The sequence below is a fragment of the Vanacampus margaritifer genome, chromosome 13 (genome assembly GCF_051991255.1).
Source record: "Vanacampus margaritifer isolate UIUO_Vmar chromosome 13, RoL_Vmar_1.0, whole genome shotgun sequence".
NCBI classification, from domain to species: Eukaryota; Metazoa; Chordata; class Actinopteri; order Syngnathiformes; family Syngnathidae; genus Vanacampus; species Vanacampus margaritifer.
Window position 1 is genome coordinate 22,077,880 of NC_135444.1, and position 21,372 is coordinate 22,099,251.

The window sequence follows — 21,372 nt, forward strand, 5'->3', positions numbered from 1 at the left end:
TAAATTTTTTAAATAAAGTAAGCAATTAGTCAATAAAACAATGTGCCCTGTCCTCTCAAGACTTAGTCAAATAACATACGAAAAAGTGTTTGTAGAGGTTTTGCCAACCTAAAGGAGGAGTGACATCATGGTGAACCTGTCCAATTGCCTGCCTGTGTCGTCCTCCAGCAAGAAGACTTGCCATGTACCAGGAGATGGACTCGGAAGAGGAGGAGTGTCCGTCCCACGGTGGCACGCTGCCCAGGCGAGACAGTGTGGGCAGCCACCACAGCGTCAAGGTGGTGCTGCGCTCCCACAGCACCAAATCCCACCGCAGGACGGGCAGCAGGGCCGAGGCCAAGAGGGCCAGCATCCTGTCCAAGCACACGGCCTTCAGCAGTCCCATGGTCTGCGTGTCCACTGCCCTTCATTGTCTTTAGATTCCTCCTACCGTCTTTCACTTTGCGCCCTACATTCCTCCTTATTTTGTCCCCTACTGACCCTTATTGTCTCTTAACTCTTTGACTGCCAAAAACGTTAAATAACGTTTAGTAAAATCCTATGGAGGAGTGCCAAAGACGTTAAAAGACGTTTGTTTGAAAACAAAGGTGAAACTAACCATTTTCTATTGTTGATTACTGAAAAACGGAATAAGGTAGAAACAAACTTTTTTTTCTGATGAAAGATGAGAGTCCAATCTTTCATTTGGTAGTATGTGTGTTTCCATAGTCCAAACACATAATTTTCTATGGACCTTGAAAGATCAGTCAAAATGCTTAAAATCGGCTGGCACTGGGGACAACCCGTTTCTGAAAACGTCTGGCAGTCAAAGAGTTAATGCCTTCCTCCGTTGTCCAATCTCTGTCCTGCACTGTTTTTTCTTCACACTCACTGTCCCCTGTCCTCCTACAGTGTATCCGTGTCCTCCAAAAGTTTGCCCTACCTTGTTCTCCATCATCCTTCACGATCCCCCTATTTCCCTGTTGTCTTCCACTGTTCGCCATCTGCTCTCCCACTCACTGATAAAAACTCTCTCCGTGCTTCAGGAGAAGGACATCACACCCGACCCTCAGCTAATGGACAAAGTCAACGAATGCGGCAGTCAGATGGACTTCATGCGCTTCCACAGCCAGCCCATGTCGCAGCTGCCCTCCGACCTCGGCGACATCATGGACTTCTTCATCGCGCTGACCCTCTGCAACACGGTGGTGGTGTCCTCCCCTGACCAGCCGCGGCACAAGGTAACCTCTGCAGATATGTCTTCATGATACCGCACCCGTCCCTGCAGGAGTGTGCTTCATTTTTGCCTTTGTTTAGTCACCACTGGCATCTGTCCACAACTAGTACTTCAACGTCACCCCTGTCCTCCACTGTTTGACTGCAACTTTCCTCCAGTCTTCCACTGTTAACATGACTCCTCCAATGTCTCTCCGATGTCTGATTTTTTTTTTTTTACGTATCGCATTACTGATTCACAACTGCTTTCTGCCTTCTGTATGCTCCAGCATAAAAAAAAAATGTTATACTAGAGCATACAGAAGACTTTGATACAGCTTCTGATATAAAGAAGTCACTTAAAGCAATGGTAATTATTACAAAAAAACGGCCAGCAGGTGGCAGCAGAGTATAAGAGATCAACCAGGGCCATGTTGCGACAAGCTCTTTCTGCCAGTGTTTTCAACAGGTTTGTGAATAATGATGAAACCTAGCTATATTCTAAGTCTAATTGCTGCAAAACGGAAACAGATACAAATATATTTTTTTCCTGATGAAAGAAGAGATTCTACTTTCTTTTGGTAGGTTCCACGATTTTATAGCAATAGGACAGAATATTCTGTGGACCTTGCAAAATCAGTCAAAATCCAGTAAAACAGTCGGGAGCGAAGGGGGTTGCTTAAGTGAAAATGGCTACGAGTGAATAAGTTAATAAATTAAAGTACAATCATTTCAAAGTGGCCCATTCATTCTTTGACTTTCGGTATGCAGCGCTTGACGTAAACAATTCTGCCCTACCGTCACCCGTTTCATCCTCCACCTTGTCCCCAACATTCTTCCAATGTTTGGCCTCCATAGTCCTCTGCTTACCCCAATGTCATTTCCTTGTCCTCCCCCGTTTGTCCCCCCCCCCAATCTTCCACTGCACACCCTCCCCCACTGTCATCAACGGTGCCCCATTGTCTTCCACTGTCCTCCATTGTCCCCATTATCACCCATCCTCCTCCACAGTCCCCATGCACTTGATAGCCTGCCAATTCCTTTTCATCACAGGAGAGGATATACAGACTGTTTTTTTTTTTTTTTAGAAATAATGTACGGGATCAAAGAGTGCCAATTACTTCACATTGATTTTATTTTTTTTCTATGTAAGGTGTGTCCATCTTTTGAACAGAGAAGCGTTTTATTTTCGCTTTCAGTGTTTTCTCATATAGCACAGACGGTTTTTATTTGATGTGCTCTCTCTAGCCTGCTCTCAGTTGTATATCCGTGTTTTGTTTTATGTGGGTGTGGCCGTCCCGGTCAGAGGTGATATCCTCTCTTCCCAACGCCGTGCACCAGTTTGTCTCACCATCTAATCAGTCATGTGGAAATATCCCCCGCGCATATTTGTTTGCTTGTTTTGCTCTTTTTTTTTTTATGCCACTGTGATTGTTCACCTTTTTGTTAGCGCACCCTTGTGCATTCACCTGAATGATTTATAGGTTCAAGATGTATGCATGTGATAAGGCTGGATGCCAGGGGGGCGTACGGTCAGTCACTTGGCTCCACTATTGTACTGTGCTGCCTCAAGGGGGAAAGGAGAGCAACACAAAGGTTATATGGAAATGTTGTGTGGCACAAACGGTACGTAACGGTGCCTCTGTGTTCTTTTTTTTTTGTTGACAAAAACCCTGAATGTTCACTGATGAAAATGTATGTGTGTCCTCCATTTTGGTTTGAAGTAGCCATTTGTCACTTAGAAAGAAGAAAAAATTAGCCGCTACACCAGTTTAACCCATCAACACAGAATCTGGTGAACAACCGGGTGCGCGACAAAGTCTCAAGGACCCATTCAGGAAATTGAGCAGGAAGTCAGCCATTTTGGTGGACTTGTCTTATGGCTGGATGCATTAATAAGTCTCAAGGATCCATACCAGAAATTCAACAAGTCGGCCATTTTTATTTGATTGGAAGCAGCAATTTCTCACTCAGCAAAGGCATTTTTTAAATATTTTTTTTACTGTTTCTTAAATCCACATGATATTGGGTGGAAATGTCTGTCCTGACAGGATGTACAAAAAAAATCTCAAGGACCCATCCATGAAATTGCATAGGAAGTCAGCCATTTTGGTTTGAAGCAGCCATTTTCGGAGTGAATTCCAGGTCTCCTATTATGGGATTCGCTCAAATGGGTATCCCAGACTTTTTTTTTTTTTTTTGCCTGCTCCATCTAAAATGGCTGGAGCATGACGTTAATTTTACCCACGTGTGTCCTCTAGGTCCGTATGCGATTCGAGCTCAAATCCCCAGTCAAAACCATTGAAGATTTCATCAAACGCTTCACACCGAGCCGCCTGACCTCCGGCTCCAACAGCAGCAGCTCGTCGAGCCTCGCCACCAACCGCTCCTCCACCAAGGGCTGCTCCAGCGCGCTGTCCTCCCCCTCGGCCGAGAGCACCCTTACCAAGCTGGAGGAGGAGGAGGCTGCGGCGGTAGCAGTGACGGAACACGCCTTCAGCGCTTCGCCTCCCACCTACGACGGCAAAATCCGAAGCCCAGAGGGCGCTGACCTGCGCTACGAGGCCGAGTCGCCAGACGAAGCGGCGCTGGTATACGCCGCCAGGGCCTACAAGTGCTCCCTTGTCGGGCGTCTCCCGGACCAAATGACGGTGGATCTGCCCCACCTGGGGAAGCTGAACTTTGAACTGCTGCACACGTTGGGCTTCGACTCCACCAGGAAGCGCATGTCCGTGGTGGTGAAGCACCCGCTCACCGAACAGATAACCGTCTACACCAAAGGCGCCGACTCTGTCATCATGGACCTCATTAAATCCCCCAACACAGGTAAGTCTTTGTGCTTTAGCATCTGCTGGTTGATTATAAGGAAGAACAATTAATACATGTTGTGTTGACTATTGCAGGGATGTGATTTTTCCGCTAATTCGCTGAATTCCGCTTTTTTTATCTCCCCCCCCCCAAAAAAAAAAATTCAGATTTTTTTATTTATTTATTTATTTTTTTATAGTAGTAGTTCATTGTGTATGCACATGACTCCGACAGATAACATCTTCTGCTATAACAAAGACATTTGTGGTATGCTCTAATATGAGTTACTTTTCATTTGGTCATGATACAATTATTTGTTCATGAAATTTGAACTCTTCAACATTATTTATGTGTTAACTTAATGTAATCACATTAGTTAGATATGATGATATTCTCAGTGATAGTTTTTAAAAGCAAAGGCAGTCCAATCATTTTGAATGTGACTGATTTTGAGTTGACTAAAACTGCCATTTTATATGGGATAGTTCAATATACATTGAAAATTTATGCTGTTGTTTTGTCTATTTCTTTGTCATGTGAGTGCATTGAAAGTACTTAAAAACACGGAAAACCCATGAGCTCCGGGGCCCCTTGTCCCCCCACCAGGGCACTGCCCTGGACCTAGCTGGGTGCCAGCGGCCCCCAGACCCCCGGCTAAATTATCAGATAATTTCACTTTGGTCAAATCACATCCCTGCTATTGGTGTCCACCGTCACACTCAATGTGCTCAGTTAGAAGGCGCCTCTTAAGTGGTAGGCCCCCCGAGGACAAATGTCTCCACGATCCAGCAGTCCTGCAGTGGTGCATTTATTGGGCACAACAGAGGAGTGTTCCTCACTGACATGTCATGTTAGTATAATAATAGAAGTTGTAGTATCCAATTGGGTCTTTATATTGTTGTTCTAACACTCCAGCCTCCTCAACCACCCTTTGCACCGCACCGCAAACATTTCCACCAAAGTTATGTAAGACGTTTAAAAAGAAAAGGAAAAAGAGAGGGCAAAATAAAAAAAATGAAAGAATAAAAGTAAAACATCAAATAAAAGTGGAACAAGATGACAAAAAGGCATAAAAAGGGGAAGATACTGTCAATAAAAGAAAAATTTGACAAAGAAAGCATTTTAAAGGGAAAGTAGCGGGGAAAGCGAACCACCAAATTAAATTAAATTAAAATAAAAAATTAAAATTAAATTAAAAATAAATAAATAAATAAAAATAAAATTAAAAAAAAACTGCAAAACAGGATAAAACAAAAACACAAATGGGAAAAGGACAGAAAATAGATTAATCAAAAATTCTGAGGGGAAAAAAATGTTAACTTAAAGAAAAAGGAGAAAAAAAATACAATTTAAAAACTTGCTCAAATAAATAAATAAACGGGAAAATGGAAGAAATTAAGAACCGGGAAAGAAAGCTAAAACCATGGCAACTCTGCAACAGCACAAGGCTTTTCACTAAAGTTATGTAAGAGCAAGATGTTTTGAAATGGTGCCATTCACAAGACAGCTCAGTGCCTACCTTGAACCTATTAAAAAAATAAATAAAAATCACAACCGGCTTGTGCTGTTTATTCCCCCCTTGGTGGTGTCAAATCATTGTTCTATTTATCGTCCTATTGGGGATGTTATTATTCCAGGCATACAAAAGAAACCTTGCACGCAGTCGCACAGAACTCTTGGCGAGTTCCCAGCATGCCATTTGACAATTACTGGCAAACACGCCCGTGTTATAATGTGATATGAAAGTACTGATATTGCAAGTAGAGCCATAAATCACAAGCATGTCAAAAAATGCAACCAATAAATTCTGTATTCCCATGTTAAGCCCGACTTATGCAATTAAAAATAGTTTTAAAAACTTTTTTTGGGGGGAGGGGGGAGAAGGAGGAGGTGTTTCAATGTCTTGTCTTGTTGTAATGTGTTAGCGTGTTTAAAAAAATAATAATAATAATAGGCAAAAATTATATTGGCTGGTCTGTGTTTAGCTGAAGTTCGCAGCTGGCTGTTGAGAAAATAGTTTTGGAAGTTAAGGAACATTTTGGCGATTTTCTTCTTGGCCAGGAAGTGTCAGATGCTCAGGTCATTGTGAGCAGGCGCATTGTCTCGGTAAAGGAGCCACAAATTGCCTCTTCTAAGCAAAACAAGTATTCTTTATTGTTGCTTAGTTTGAAAAAATAAAATAAAAATCTTACGCGACAAGTCCTGTAACTTTTCTGACACACCTCATGTTTTGGTTCTGCATTATGTGCAATAGTGTCCAGGTTACATCATTTCCCCCCTTCAATAAAAGGCAGCTTCCCATCATCCACCCACCTCCTCCCGGTCCACAGGCCTCATTGGGCGCCACGCACAACACTGACTACTGTGTTTCACCGTTGGGCGCTGGCAGCCAATTAGAACGCAGAGCCAGCGCAACATCATGGCCAGGCAGATCCTTCATAATGGCTCCATTCACACGACTGGAGGGTTGTTGAGTGTCGCTTTGCTGACGCTGCTGCTTGCCGAGTGCTAGCCATGACGTCAGCTCACTGCTGATCTCTGCAGGCCTAAAAAACATTATCAGAAGCATTCGCCTACATTCATTTATTCTTTATAATGAGCGTTTCTATTGGTTGCGCTGTTAACATGACGGCAGGATGCTTTACTCCATTCGTGCTCCTCAAATACGTGTTCTATAGGGTTTAATTCTGGAGATTGACTTGGCCAGGTCTTAAACCTTCCACTTCTTGTACCTGATGTTCTTTTGATAGCACATTTTAAGTTGACAACCCCCCCCCCCCCCCCCCAAAAAAACCTTTTCTGCTCCTTGTTCCGTTTGCTGTTTTGGCACTGTGTTTATAATGTGTTGAAGTCTATAGCACCGGAACCTGACTTTTGGATTCGAGTTTGTGAAAACGCATTTAAAATGACAAAACACACAAATTTACAACTTATCCAATATAAAATTATTCACAGAACATACATGACTCAATATATGATGAAGAAAATGGGACTCTCAGACTCCGACATTTGTCTCCAATGCTTACAAAACACTACAGACACTTATGTTCATGCTTTGTGGTTATGTACTCCGGTTATGTATTTCTGGACTAAAGTCTTAGAAAAACTTTCTGCTATTTTGGACTGTAGGATACCTTTATCTCCAAACTTGTGTTTGCTAGGTGACCTAACAACAACTGACTTACCACATAAACAATTTCAATCTACACTTGTAGCCCTTACTATCGCTAAAAAAACAATTCTTGTTAACTGGAAAAATAAACAAACTCTGAATATCGACCAATGGTCTAACCTCCTCATAAATCACATTTTAATGGAAAAAATATCTGCCTCAAATAAAAACCAAATATCAAAATTTATAGAAACATGGTCTACGTATATAGAATTTTTTAACCTAATTCCGGTTACTTAATTCTGTCTGTTAGCGAGAGCCACTACATCGTGATAACTTACATTGATGTTTCTGCATTTGACAATTTATTATTATATTATATTATTAGTATGGGATTTTTTTTAATGGGCTTTAGGTGAACTGATGAATACACACACGCTCGCACGCACGCACACACACACACACGCACATACACATACTCACCCACATACAAAAAAAAAATATATATATATATATATATATATGTGTATGTGTATATATATATGTATATGTATTTAAAAAAAAAAACATTTATTAATTTTTTTTTTAATTGATTTGTTTGTTTTTTAAAAAAAAAAAAAGGAGAGCAATGATGATGTCAAATCGAATGAACAATACTGAGCTCTCCTGAAGAAAATAAATAAATAAATAATAATAATAATGTGTTGAAGTCTAGAGATTGATGTTGCTTTGTTTTGGTTGTTTTGAGGGATCTCCAAATTAGAGTTTGGTTGCATATTTCTTCTAATAGCCATACAAAATGTTTCTGTAGACTACAGTCATTTCCTGTTTAACATACAGTATGTGCTCATATGCACTTTATGTGTTTTTTTTTTTTTTAATCATTCCTATCCCTCTGGTAAAGGTTGTCTAAATGTTTAAAAAAAACAAAAAAACATTTAGGCAAAAGTTAATAAAGATAACGAGAGTGCGCTCATCATTCTTAAGATGGCTGACAGCTTATCGGTGCCCGCAAGCTGTGCTGTTATTACATTACAGCCTGGCAATCTCTCTTGTTGTTTGGCCGGGAGACACGAGACTCGTGATCATGTGCAGCTCCCCAAAAACACACGATATTGGATCATATTAAAACCGTTTAGAGAGTAATTGAGAGGAAACCTTGTCGGGCGTTTGCGCTGCAAAGCGAGATAAGCCGTTAAAGCAGAGAAGGGCCAAATTTGGTGCTCAAAAGCTACATTTGATTTTACAACATAAAACAAATATTAGGGGACTCCTGATAATGTCGCCGCTTATGAGTTTGATTACATGGCGGCTGGCGTTTTGAGGTGTGAACACAGATGGCGTTGGTGAGCATCCAAACACAGCACAGACGTGTCAGTCCTCTTCTGCCAATCTCATCGGCATCTTTCGTCTCCTCCTGTTGTGTCGTGCGTGTTTCCAAGGTAACTCCAAGGGCAAACGGCAGAAAAAGATCGTCTACAGAACCCAGAACTACCTGAATCAGTACGCCGCTGACGGCCTGCGCACGCTTTGCATTGCCAAGAAGGTAATTCCGTGAACGCAGGCAAGCTGCAATTTTGCAACTGGGGGGCAGACGAGCCCGGCTGGCCCAAAGCGGTGGCATTCTTCATGACTCACTCGCGATCTGTGCCACGATCCCACATGGCTGATTTACGCCAGTGTGAAAACCGTCACCACAGTGTGGCCGTAAAACATGTCCTTGGAAAACTATTTCAGCATTTATTTGATATCTTTGCTATCCAGCTTGAGGTCCATGTGCTAGTACCCTCTTTGTCCTCACTAGTAGGACAATTCAGTAGATTGATTGTATCGTACGAGGAACACTTTTTACACTAGTAAAAGACCCTGTAAATTGAATTAAACTATTTGTTTCTGTATACATTATATCGACATTATAAACAAATACTTAATTGCTGAAAACTTACCTTTTGTGTGCATCAGCAGTTAACTCATTCACTCGCAGCCATTTTAATCGAAGCAACCCCCTTCGCTCCCGGCGGTTTTACTGGATTTTACTGATTTCGCAAGGCCCACAGAATATTGTGTTTTATTGCTATCAAAACATGGAAGCTACCAAAAAGAAAGATTAGAGTCTCTTCTTTGATCAGGGAAAAAAAATGTTTATATCGGTTTCAGTTTAGCAGCAATTAGCATTAGAATAAAGCAAAGTTTCATCATTATTCACTGTTTAAAACTTTAAAGCTTTTTGCAACATGGCCCTTTTATACTCCGCTGCCATTTGCTGGCTGTTTTTGTAATAACGACCATTTCTTCAAGTATTCTCTTCAGTTCAGAGCCTGCTTCAAAACCCTTCTGTATATGCTCTAGCACAACAACAACAAAAAAAACATTTTAAAAAAAAACATATAAATACGTCTTTGGGAGCATGGTGATATTTAAAATAGAACGTATTTATACGTTTTTGAGCGCAAATGAGTTCATTGTAATTGTGATGTACAGTTAGCTAGTGATTCTTACACCCCAAAAAGCATCTTACCTTCAGATAGTCCGCTGTCATGGCATGGCTTTAGAGTGCCTCATTGTGTTCCCGTGACAGAGAGAAGGCAAATGAGCGAATTTTATAAAAAAAAAATTTTTTAAAGTCATAATAGCCAGTGTACAGACAGGGGCTTCGACATGGCTGCTCTAGAGTGCCCCATTGTTGTGATGTGGAAAAGCCCTGCAACAACCTATGAGGTAGCATCCATTTTTATGCCTTCAGTGTTTGAGAGCATAAAGAATACATTTATTTTTTTCCTTATTTTGTAGTAATGTTACTTGTGCAGCATTGTTGTTTACAAGTAAAGTTTAACTGTGTACTAGTAGTTTTAAAAGTTTACTAGCAAAGGTAAAAAAAACTTACTGGTAAGACAGTCTTACTAGTGCATTGAATCGTTTTACTAGTGAAGACATAAAAACATATTAGTAAATGGACTTTAAGCCTGATATCAAATAAAATAGCTCTTATTTATGTTAATTCTCCCATGGCCTCGCTCAGATTAAATTATTTGCTCTAATTTACCCCCTACAGGTTTTGAGCAAAGAGGAATACGCCTGCTGGCTGCAGCGCCACCTAGAGGCGGAGACGGCCATCCAGGGTCGTGAAGAGCTACTCTTTGAGTCAGCCATGCGTTTGGAGACCAACCTTCAGCTCCTGGGTAAACGAATGCTCAGTCTAGGCAATATTTACTCTAATTGGGGCCTCCATAACAAGTGGAGATAGATGGAAGTGCAGCCACCAAGAAAATATAAATGCCACATTCCGTATAAACACATTTTCCTCCATTAGGTGGGTCCTGAAATATGACTTCCACACAATCACTAGTCATGATCACTCATAGACACCTTTGGACACACGGACAGTTAACTCATTTACTCCCAGCCATTTTCACTGAAGCAACCCCCTTCGCTCTCGACTGTTTTACTGAATTTTGACTGATGTTGCAAGGCCCACCGCTTATTGTGTTCTATTGCTATATCTGTTTCCGTTGTGCAGCAGTTAGCATTAGAATATAGCTAAGTGTTATCATTATTCACAAATCAGTTTGAAACAGTGGGGAAAAGAGCCTCTTTGCAACATGGCCCTGGTTGATCTCTTATACTCTGCTGCCACCTGCTGACTGTTTTTGCATTAACTACAATTGCTTTAAGCGTTCTCTTTGGTTTAGAGTCTGCATCAAAGCCTTCTGTATGCTATAGCATAAGAAAACAAAAAACATATAAATAGGTTTTTGACACCATGGTAATATTTAAAATAGAACGTTTTTATACGTCTTTGGGAGCAATTGCTGAACCCGCAGTAACCAATGACATCAATGATCCTGCCCGCCACCTCTTAGAAAGGTGATTGACCGATTCGTGCTGGGCCTTATTCTGTCCCTTTTCAATGTATTATATTTTCCTGACAGGCGCGACGGGAATCGAGGACCGGCTGCAGGACGGCGTGCCCGAAACAATCGACGCCCTGCGGAAGGCCGGCCTGCAGATCTGGGTGCTGACGGGCGACAAGCAGGAAACGGCTGTCAACATCGCGTATGCCTGCAAGCTGCTGGACCCCGAAGAGGAGATCTTGACCCTCAATGCGGACTCAATGGTGAGATTTTTTGATTTTGTTTTTTAAAAATATTTTCTGCAGTGAATTTTTTTTTTGTTTAGTTTTCAGCCCCCTTCATCTCCTTTCACCACGTTTCGTCCTGTTAAAAGCAAACCTGTGGTCTAACACTGTCTCTTTTCAGTCCAATGTTCTTTTTTTTTTTTAATTTTTTTTAGTACTTGTCTTCCAGATATGAAGCAGGTTAGCATTGCTTCAGTTTTTGATCCGGACCGTGCCTGTCTCTGTTGAACCAGGAGGCGTGTTCCCTTCTCCTCGAGGAGAGTTTACACTACATCCAGGCCAAATTCCTGTGCGGCTCAGCCAAGAACTTCCACGCCGACTACGCCCCCTTCCACATCTATCCGTCTCCGCATCCTCCCCCTCCGCACTGGTCGTCCTCCCACGCCGCCGTGCACCGGCTGGGCCTGGTGATCGATGGCCGCACCCTGGCTTACGCGCTGGACCGCAGCCTGGAGGACAAATTCCTGGCGGTTGCGCGCAGTTGCCGCTCGGTGCTTTGCTGCCGGTCCACGCCGCTGCAGAAGAGCATGGTGGTCAAACTGGTGCGCAACAAGCTCAAAGTCATGACGCTGGCCATAGGTGAGCAGCTGCCGGCCGGCCGGCGGCCCTTTCATTGCACTTCTTCCATATCCTGGATATCCAGCTTGAGTTGTACTCATTGGAAGTCTTGTTAATAGGACTCAAGTCAAAAAGGCAAAACGGTATAAGAAGTCAAGTCACAAAAAAGTGTTTTTGTTCTTTTTCCTTCCAATAGGTGACGGAGCCAATGATGTTAGTATGATCCAGGTTGCTGATGTTGGCGTGGGCATATCGGGACAGGAGGGTATGCAGGTGAGTCCTGTTCATTTAAAGTGTGCAAGGTAACGGTCGTCATAATGAGCTGGCGAGTAATTAGTGATACACCGAAATGCTTTTTTTTTTTTTTTTTTTTTTTCCAGTGCCGATACCAATCATTAGTAGTCGAGCAGGCCGCTAACTGATATTTGGACTCAAAATTTCAATCTTCTAACACTTGATTTTGCTTAAATACTGTTAACTGAGTTAACTCATTGATTAATCACAAAAAAAGTATTGCATTAATCATGCATTAACGCAGATTAACCACACCGCTAATTTTGACCGCAGATGATTCTTTAACTTGACAGCGGATGGTTACAGTAAGTAGCCCCTTGAGACCCAATTTTTTTCTGCTCGGCAAAATTATAATTTTTTTGGTGTGTGCAAATCTTTTTTTCCCCACATAAGAACAACATGTCTGTTAGCGAGAGCCACTACATCGTGATAACTTACATTGATGTTTCTGCATTTGGCAATTTATTATTATATTATATTATTAGTATGGGATTTTTTTTTTTATGGGCTTTAGGTGAACTGATGAATACACACACGCTCGCACGCACGCACGCACACACACACACACACACGCACATACACATTCTCACCCACATACAAAAAAAAAAATATATATATATGTGTGTGTGTATATGTATATATATATGTATTTAAAAAAAAAAAAAACATTTATTAAATTTTTTTTAATTGATTTGTCTGTTTTTTTTTAAAAAAAAAAAAAGGAGAGCAATGATGATGTCAAATCGAATGAACAATACTGAGCTCTCCTGAAAAAAAAAAAAAAAAACGAACAACATGTATTTATTTTATTTTATTTTTTTTGTGGGGGGGGGGGGGGGCGGCGTTTTATTTCATGTTTTTAGTTGTTGGGTGGGGATCGTTTTCTCTGCTTTTTGGTCTGAAATTGGTGTTTTTGGTGAACCCAAACCATGTCCTACTGCTGATTACTACAGAATAGAAAAAGCTAGAAACATTATTTTTCTGGTGAAATAAGGAAGTCCACTCTTACTTTTGGTAGATTCGGTGCTCGAACACAATATGATGGTCTGCTTTGAAACGGCTGGCGGTGAATGAATTAATAATTGGGCAAGTAACCATCGCAATTCATCACGCCAAGTACGTCGCACGAGCGCATGTCATCAAGCCGCCGGGGTTTTATTTGACTGTGGATTATTTCTCCTCGTTTCTATTGCTCAAGACGGTGGAAGGGACGGACGCCTTTGTTGGCTGTTAACGGCGTGTTTTACAAACCCGGGCGGGCATGGTTTACATGGTCGGCGCTGGTTTACGGCGTCCACATCCACGCTAATGTCACACGAAGGTCATCGTCATCATCATGATCATCATCCCCCTATTCCTGCTTAGCTCGCCTTTCTAGGAAGGTGATCTTGCATAGCAATAACAGAGACTCCCAATTAAGTCGCGGGCTAGCACATCTGTTAAAGACTCCCGTCTGTATCTATTGGGGAGGGGTGGGGGGAGATAAATCACCGTTAGTCATAGGTGCTCTTAAAGGGACAGCGCTCGCTCCCCCGTGTGCTGAGTTGAACATTTCACAGCCAGGGCCTCGCTCACTATCGCCTGACGATGAACCCAGTGAGACGGCGCTTATTAGAGATCAGCGGAAAGCTACCAGGCCGCTAATGGTTGACCATGTGACTCCGGGTTCGAGCCGCCAAATCACAGTGCAGGGTCAAAAGCCTGGCTTGCCTTGAAGGAGGTTTTTGATGAAGGGATAGTTTCAAGATGAGATATTGCGTGATGTGATCTCTTGCAGGCGGTGATGGCAAGCGATTTTGCCCTGCCACGTTTTCGCTACCTTCAGAAGCTGCTGCTGGTGCACGGACACTGGTGCTACTCGCGCCTGGCCAACATGATCCTCTACTTCTTCTACAAGAACGCCGTACGTCGCCATCAGTACAGCGCACGAGTAGGACAAGTGTGTCTTAAGTACATTTCTTTTCTTACTTCCCGTAGATGTTCGTGGCGCTCATTTTCTGGTATCAGTTTTACTGCGGCTTCTCGGGCTCGGCCATGATCGACCAGTGGTATCTGATCTTCTTCAACCTGATGTTCTCCGCCTTCCCGCAACTCGTCACCGCCACGCTGGACAAGGACGTGTCGGCCGAGACGCTTCAGCAACTACCTCAGCTTTACGTCAACGGACAGAACTCGGAGGTGGCTGCTTCTCCATTTCTTCATCCCGTTCTCCCTTCTCCTTTTTTTTTTTTTAAAACCCTTTTGATTGTTAAAATGTAAAAAAAAAAAATTGTTTAGGAACTTCAAACTTTTTTGTTTATTATTATTATTTTCTTTAATCGTGAAAACTTTGCCCCTGATGCCAGTTTAACTAAGCAACGTGAAGTTTGGTGGAAATGTCAAAATCAGGAATTGACCCACAAAAAAAATAAAGTCTCTTAAGAGACTGAAAAGACACAGAAAGTCTACCGTTTTGGTTAGAGACAACCGTTTTAGGCATGAGGAATCGATTATTTCATTCATTTATATTGTGAACATGTAAAAAAAAATGAAAATTGGGAAAATTCTGCCTCCTAGTTTAACTTAGAAACAAGTTTGGTGGGCATGTCAGTCAGGAGTTGGCTCTCAAATCAGCTTTTTTGGTTTGAAACAGACTTGTTAGGCCTTTTTTTTTTTGGGGGGGGGGATATAAAATACATTTTTGGGGGGGTAAAATTCAGCCTAGCAATCTGAAATTTGATGGGTATGTCGAACAGGAGTTGACTCACCAAAAAGTTCCAAGAAGTTTTACCCAAAAAGACACGCAAAGTCTGCCATTTTTGTTTGTAACAAACAACTCCGTTTTTATTGTGAAAATATTATTTGGGAAAATTCAGCCTCTTAAGACAGTTCATAACTTTGCGGCATTGAATTTGGTGGTTATGTCTATCATGAGTAGACCCACAAAATCTGCTTTGTTTTTGTTGAAAACAGCCATTTTAGGTCCTTTTAGGAATCAATTCTTTTTGGTTCGTTTTGTTTTTGTGAAAATGCTGTAAGACTGCTGTTTAGGAAAATTCTCTTAAATGAGCAACATTAAAATTGGTGGGTATGTCTACTATGAGAAGACCCATAAAAAAAGTCTCAAGAAGTCAAATCCGAAAGGAAGTCAAAACAGGACATTTAGCATTGGATGTTGTGAACTGAAAATGTATGGATCTTTTTTGTTCGTTTGAAAGGAATACAAGCCATACATGTTTTGGATGAACATGATCGACGCTTTCTACCAAAGTCTCATCTGCTTCTTCATTCCTTACTTTGTGAGTGTCGCCGCCACCCGTCTCATTTATCCATTGCCATCATTCCTCCATTCTGAACTTTGCACTCGTCAACCCCCCCCCCCCCCCCCCAGGCCTACGCCGACTCGGACGTCGACCTGTTTACATGGGGCACCCCCGTCACTACCATTGCTGTCTTCACCATTCTGCTGCACTTGGGGGTGGAGACCAAAACCTGGGTGAGAAACCTCAGTCGTGGAAAAGCTTTACGGCGGTCAAGAATACCTATGATAAAGAATCCAGCAGTTTTTTTTGTTTGGGGGGTGGGTGAAAATATCAGGGATGTGATTTTTACGCTAATTCGCGGAATTCCGCTTTTTTTTTATCTCCCCCCCCCAAAAAAAAAAAAAAATCCGTTTTTTTTTTTTTTTTTTTTTTAGTAGTTCATTGTGTATGCACATGACTCGGACAGATAACATCTTCTGCTATAACAAAGACATTTGCTCTAATATGAGTTACTTTTCATTTGGTCATGATCCAATTATTTGTTCATGAAATTTGAACTCTTCAACATTATTTATGTGTTAACTTAGTAATCACATTAGTTAGATATGATGATATTCTCAGTGATAGTTTTTAAAAGCAAAGGCAGTCCAATGTTTTTGAATGTGACTGATTTTGAGTTGACTAAAACTGCCATTTTATATGGGATAGTTCAATATACATTGAAAATTTATGCTGTTGTTTCGTCTATTTCTTTGTCGTGTGAGTGCATTGAAAGTACTTAAAAACACGGAAAACCCATGAGCTCCGGGGGGGCTTCGCTAGCTAGCCTAGCTGGGTGCCAGCGGCCCCCAGACCCCCGGCTAAATTTTCAGATAATTTCACTTTGGTCAAATCACATCCCTGAAATATATACAGGGTGTCCATAAAGTCTCTTTACCATTTCAAAAATGTATTAAAAATGCAATTGATTAGATATTTTATTTAGATTTGTTCTATTGCATTCAGCGTTTCTTAAAGTTTTTTTTTACCTCTTTTAATACACTTGTACATGGGCACCATTAGTTGCACGAAGCACATCAAGACGGTACTCGATTTCTTGCCATGTTCGCTGTAGCGTAGCCTCATCAATTGTGGCAATGGCATCAGTAATCCTTTGCTTAAGGTCAGTAATGATAAACACTGTGTGTTTTTTTTTAAACACTGAATACAAGAGAACAAATCTGAATAAAATATCTAATCAATTGCATTTTTAATACATTTTTTAAACGGTAAAGAGACTTTATGGACACCCTGTATTTTAAGTGCCCAGAGCCATTTTGCCATAGCAACATCAAATTTGGTGGTCATGTCTATCAGGGGTACCACAAAAAAAAAAAAAAAAAACATGCCTGAAAAGACACACACACAGCCTGCCATTTTGCTTCAAGTCGGCCATTTTAGGTGTCCTTCAATCACAAACTGGTCCTCTAGATATTTTCCCCACTAGCAAGCCAATACCACCAAGTCCACATGATGCCTAATACGATACGATATATTTTTTATTTTTTTATTTATTTAATTTTTTTATATTTTATTTTATATTTTATTTTATATTTTATTTTATATTTTATTTTATATTTTATTTTATATTTTATTTTATATTTTATTTTATTTTCCCCGTGGGGAACTTATAATCTGCTCGCTCCCGTTCCAGACGTGGATGAACTGGCTCTCCATCTGCTTCAGCGTGGCGCTGTTCTTCACGGTGGCGCTGTGCTACAACGCCTCCTGCCCCACCTGCTACTCCCCCTCCAACCCGTACTGGACCATGCAGAGGCTGCTGCAGGACCCCGCGTTCTACCTGCTCTGCCTCGTCACGCCGGCAGCCGCAGTGCTGCCCAGGTACGTCCTCCAACTGTAGCCATGGGAACGACTTTGTCAAACAGATTTCTTTGACAACAATAGTATAGGATTGTATAACATAATCAAGGGGATGGAGAGAAATAAAATGGGTTTATAGTGTACCGGTGGCGGTTGGTCAATAGAGGCCGCGCCCCCCCCCCCAGGCATGCGGTCATCAAAAATACATGAAAAATATTGATGGTAAAATAGAAAGGTTTTCAAATATGTGTCTACTTATTCTTGACGAGCAGGATGAATAGTATATAGTTAATGATGTCATCTTTGTTGTTAGTAATGCATTTTCAGTCCAGGACCGTTTGACATGTCTAGTAGCTCAGAGTAGGCTAAGGTTGAAGGTGGGGCGCTACATGAACTCACGGGCATTTATGTCCGTGGAAGTCGATGATCGGTCGCCACGCGTGCGCCATTTCCACATTCGGTGTCGACTTCGCTGAGGATTCCCAAGTTCACTTGCTGCCAGCTGGAATTGCTATTTTATTTATTTCAAGCTTTACAACTCATCCCACTGCTCTAACTCGACAGGTAAGTTTGCTTACAATGATTGCTAGCTTGCTCTGTTCTAAGTGTACAATAAAATATTTGTACTAATAGAAATATGGCTGCATCTTTTAGACACTTATACAGTCATTTCATAATAATTCATAAAATTGAGTTCAAATTAAAAAGATGTACTGTAAAAAACGAGTGTGACGTTGATTTTCTTTAGGTCATTTTTTTGCCACTAGATGGCATAATTGCATTTGTAAGACGGTGACAGCTCAGTGCATTTTCTTGAACATGAAGTAACTTGTGAAATTGTGCACATTTTCTTAATTTTTAAAATGCAAATAAGACCCCAAGTCTCCACAAATATATGCATTATTAGTCAATTTATTACTGCAAAATTTTGATATGGACGTGTCTGCTGCGTTGCGAGTGGAATTCCCAGTACATGCTTTTCAAGTAAGGGGCGGAACTTTAAATTAACTCAAAATTAACGCACTCATTTTGACACCCCTTACTTATAAATAATCAAAATATGAGTGATGCATTTCCCTGTTTATATATTATTATAATGTGTGTGTGTGTGTGTGTATATACTGTAGATTAATTCATTTATTTTATTTTATTGCAAAGTCCGAAATTGCTAGAAAAGTCTGACATTTGTAATGCTTTATGCGTAATGTATGTAATGTCTGCTCTATGCTCCTTGTCAGTGTATTCATTTTGTATTTGTGTTTGGCTCCTTGTCAGTTTTCATAAACGTCTGAAAGTGCATCTGAGACTTTCGCGTTTCCGTTTCTTTTCGCATCAATACGTCCAAAACTGGCCAAGTGACTCGTTAGTCACGATAATGGCGTGCGTGTGTGTTGCAGATATTTCTACCGGGCATGTCAAGGCACCATCTTTCCCAGCCCGGTCCAAGTGGGCCGGCAGTTGGACCGGCGCCCCGCCAAAGACCCCCGCAGGAGCATCCTAAGCTTGGGCAGGGTCCCGACGGGAGCAAGGCCCGACCCCGAGACGAAATCCCCCGTCGCCAAAGACCCCCGCCGCCCCCATGAGGAATCGGAGCGTCCCGACGCCAGTCTGTCGGTTCGGATCGAGCTCCCCCCCGACGGAGGCGTCAAGTACACCAGGAGCTCGCAGGAGAGACTCAATGTCGGCTGAAGTGACGCCCCTTTTTTCCCAATTTGCACGTTTTTTTTTTAATTCAATTTTTCCAAAGAGCTTCTTTTATAAAGGATGCAAATAGGTACTTTATGTGATCTAATGTTATTTGGGGAGTTGGAAGAAGAACGGGATGTTCTTTTTATTTGCCAGGAAAGCTTCATTTTCCACAGAAGATGCCTCTCAGTAGCGACCGGGTCTGAAACGACGCATATATTTTCTTTTTTCTTCTTTTACATACAAAGTGCTTTGACGCAGCAGCGGCCTTGATCGTGTCTTTCTAAGAGGACTTGTTTTCAGCACATAGTGACCTCGGTTCATTGCAGAGTGTTAGTGCCACACTAACGAGAAGGAAAAAATACTCAAACGCTGAAGTCAAATGAGGGGAAAAGTAGTTTTGAAATAAAATAGTTGTCTTAAATGTTTATATAAGAAAAAGTGGTCGACGTTTTAAGAAAAAAGTTACCAAATTATCTTCATACTTCACTGAATTGTGACTTTTTCTCGTAAAGGTTCCAATTCATTAGCGGACTATTCTGGTGTGGCGCTAATCCTCTCACATGTCCATTTGTGCAATCATCATGCTGGATGAATGCTAACGCTAATGCCTCTTCTACACATTCCAGTGAATAATCCAAAGACATTCCTGCCCAATCTTGCGGGACTGATGCTTATTGTCTCATTGTGTTCTAACAGTGTTTACCAAAGATGCCTTGATGGGGTCAGCCTGCAACCAGGAGGCGGAGCTTAGCTTAGCTAAGCCTAGCCTAGCCTAGCAACTCCTCCTGGTTGCATCTTCATATCTTTTTTTTTCCATATCCAATCAAGCTGGGTCATATGAAGGTGCCATCATTTTTGCCCAAAAACTTCCTGGACGTTAAGCTTGCATCCATTTTATACTTGAAGGTTTTAAAAACAGTTTTTCTGTGCTCGTGTTCAGCTAGAAACAAAACCAAAAAAAACGTTTTGAGTGGCCAAAGAAAAAAAACTTTGAAAGCACTTTGACATTTTCAGACGTTCCTCCACACCAACAATTCCGTAATGCATCATTGTTCATGTTCATGTTCTGTTGTATTTTCCACATATGTGCCTTAACACTGGATAATAAATATTATTGTTCCCCGTTGAGGAAAGATGGCGTAGTGCAGGATGGTTTTGGATTGTTATTTTTAGCCTAGCCAAAATCGACGAGTTTCAACTAACCCAAAAAGGTTTGTGATTGCCAGAGGTGTCACTAGATGGCGCAAAAGCACTTCATTTTCTATTAGACAAAGCTACGGTCTGATGAAATGAAGCGCCTCCCCTTAAGCAACAGTGTTCAGTGGCCACAAGATGGCACCAAAGACGCAGTATATGTTCATATTGAACAAATATAAAATGATACCTACCTATCATTTTTGAGTACTTCTATAAAAATGAACAATATAAATTAAAAAAATTTTTTGTCAAGTTTTATTTGAAAAGATTTTCTAAATGTAGTTTGTTTTTTCTAAAGAAAGAAAAAGTAATGACAATTTGTCACAAGATTTATTTTAAAATGAAAAAGTTATAAGAATAACTTTTATATTGAAATATTGAGCACTTTTCTATGTTAACATCCAACTGGGATACCACGTTTTATCTTGGAATAATTAAAAAATATATATATTTCAAAAAGTAATAAAGTGTTAAATGATTTTATTATTAAAATTATAAATAAAGGGGTAGTATACAATTTTAGAATTTAAATTCACATTAATACAAATAACATTTTGCTTTGTCACCAATACCACCAAACTGAAATTTAAGCTTTTTTTCTTTCTACTTCAACTTCAGTGGGTATAAAAAGTGTACACACCCTTTTTCAAATATGAGTTTTTTCCTCAAACAAAAAAACAAGAAAGACATGACTCATTTCAAAACATTTTTCACTTTTAATGTGACCTGCAACCTGACAAATCAACTGGGGGGGGGGGGGGGTACTTTTGAAGAGAGGCATTAAATAACTGAGATAATGTGGTTGCAAAAGTGTGCACACCCTATTATAACTGGGGATGTAACTATTCAGAATGAACCAGCATTTAATCATGTTAAATGGCAGTCAGCACACACCATTATTTAATGTGCCTTTGATTAATGCCAAATAAAGTTAAGATGTTCCAGTAGGCTTTTCTTGACATTGTTTTCCTTTCTAGCAGAAGCCTTTTGTTCACTGACTAGGCAGGTACAACAAAACCACCAAGGTTGGAAATTTAATTCCAAAACTTGTTTGTCATTTTTCCCCGTGTTTTTATTGACGATCGTCCGCCAGGCTCACACATTTACTTTATGTCCCCATTTAAACAATGACAACAACAAACCTTGACACATGAAGATTGACTCGCACTCGCACAAAGGCATCCTCCTGTTGCCTAGCAACCAGTCACTATCACCCGCCGCTCTCGTCTTTCTCTGGCCTTCAGTAGGTGCTAAGAAACAGCACGAACAAAATAGATCTCTCA

The 21,372-nt window shown here is 41.0% G+C and overlaps 1 protein-coding gene across 1 annotated transcript in view; it reads left to right on the top strand.

Annotated features, from left to right (window-relative positions):
* atp10a (ATPase phospholipid transporting 10A) overlaps nt 1-20,037 on the top strand; it is a 30,096-nt gene extending 10,059 nt beyond the window's left edge. The window contains exons 8-21 of the mRNA XM_077584880.1: nt 169-386; nt 1,026-1,220; nt 3,456-4,020; nt 8,557-8,660; nt 10,167-10,293; nt 11,044-11,228; nt 11,483-11,828; nt 12,004-12,080; nt 13,879-14,004; nt 14,079-14,279; nt 15,299-15,379; nt 15,472-15,576; nt 17,037-17,224; nt 18,601-20,037. Coding sequence (XP_077441006.1) covers nt 169-386; nt 1,026-1,220; nt 3,456-4,020; nt 8,557-8,660; nt 10,167-10,293; nt 11,044-11,228; nt 11,483-11,828; nt 12,004-12,080; nt 13,879-14,004; nt 14,079-14,279; nt 15,299-15,379; nt 15,472-15,576; nt 17,037-17,224; nt 18,601-18,892 — 2,810 coding nt within the window. The 3' untranslated portion in view covers nt 18,893-20,037. The remainder of the gene's footprint in view (nt 1-168; nt 387-1,025; nt 1,221-3,455; nt 4,021-8,556; nt 8,661-10,166; nt 10,294-11,043; nt 11,229-11,482; nt 11,829-12,003; nt 12,081-13,878; nt 14,005-14,078; nt 14,280-15,298; nt 15,380-15,471; nt 15,577-17,036; nt 17,225-18,600) is intronic.
* The last annotated feature ends 1,335 nt before the right edge of the window (nt 20,038-21,372 follow it).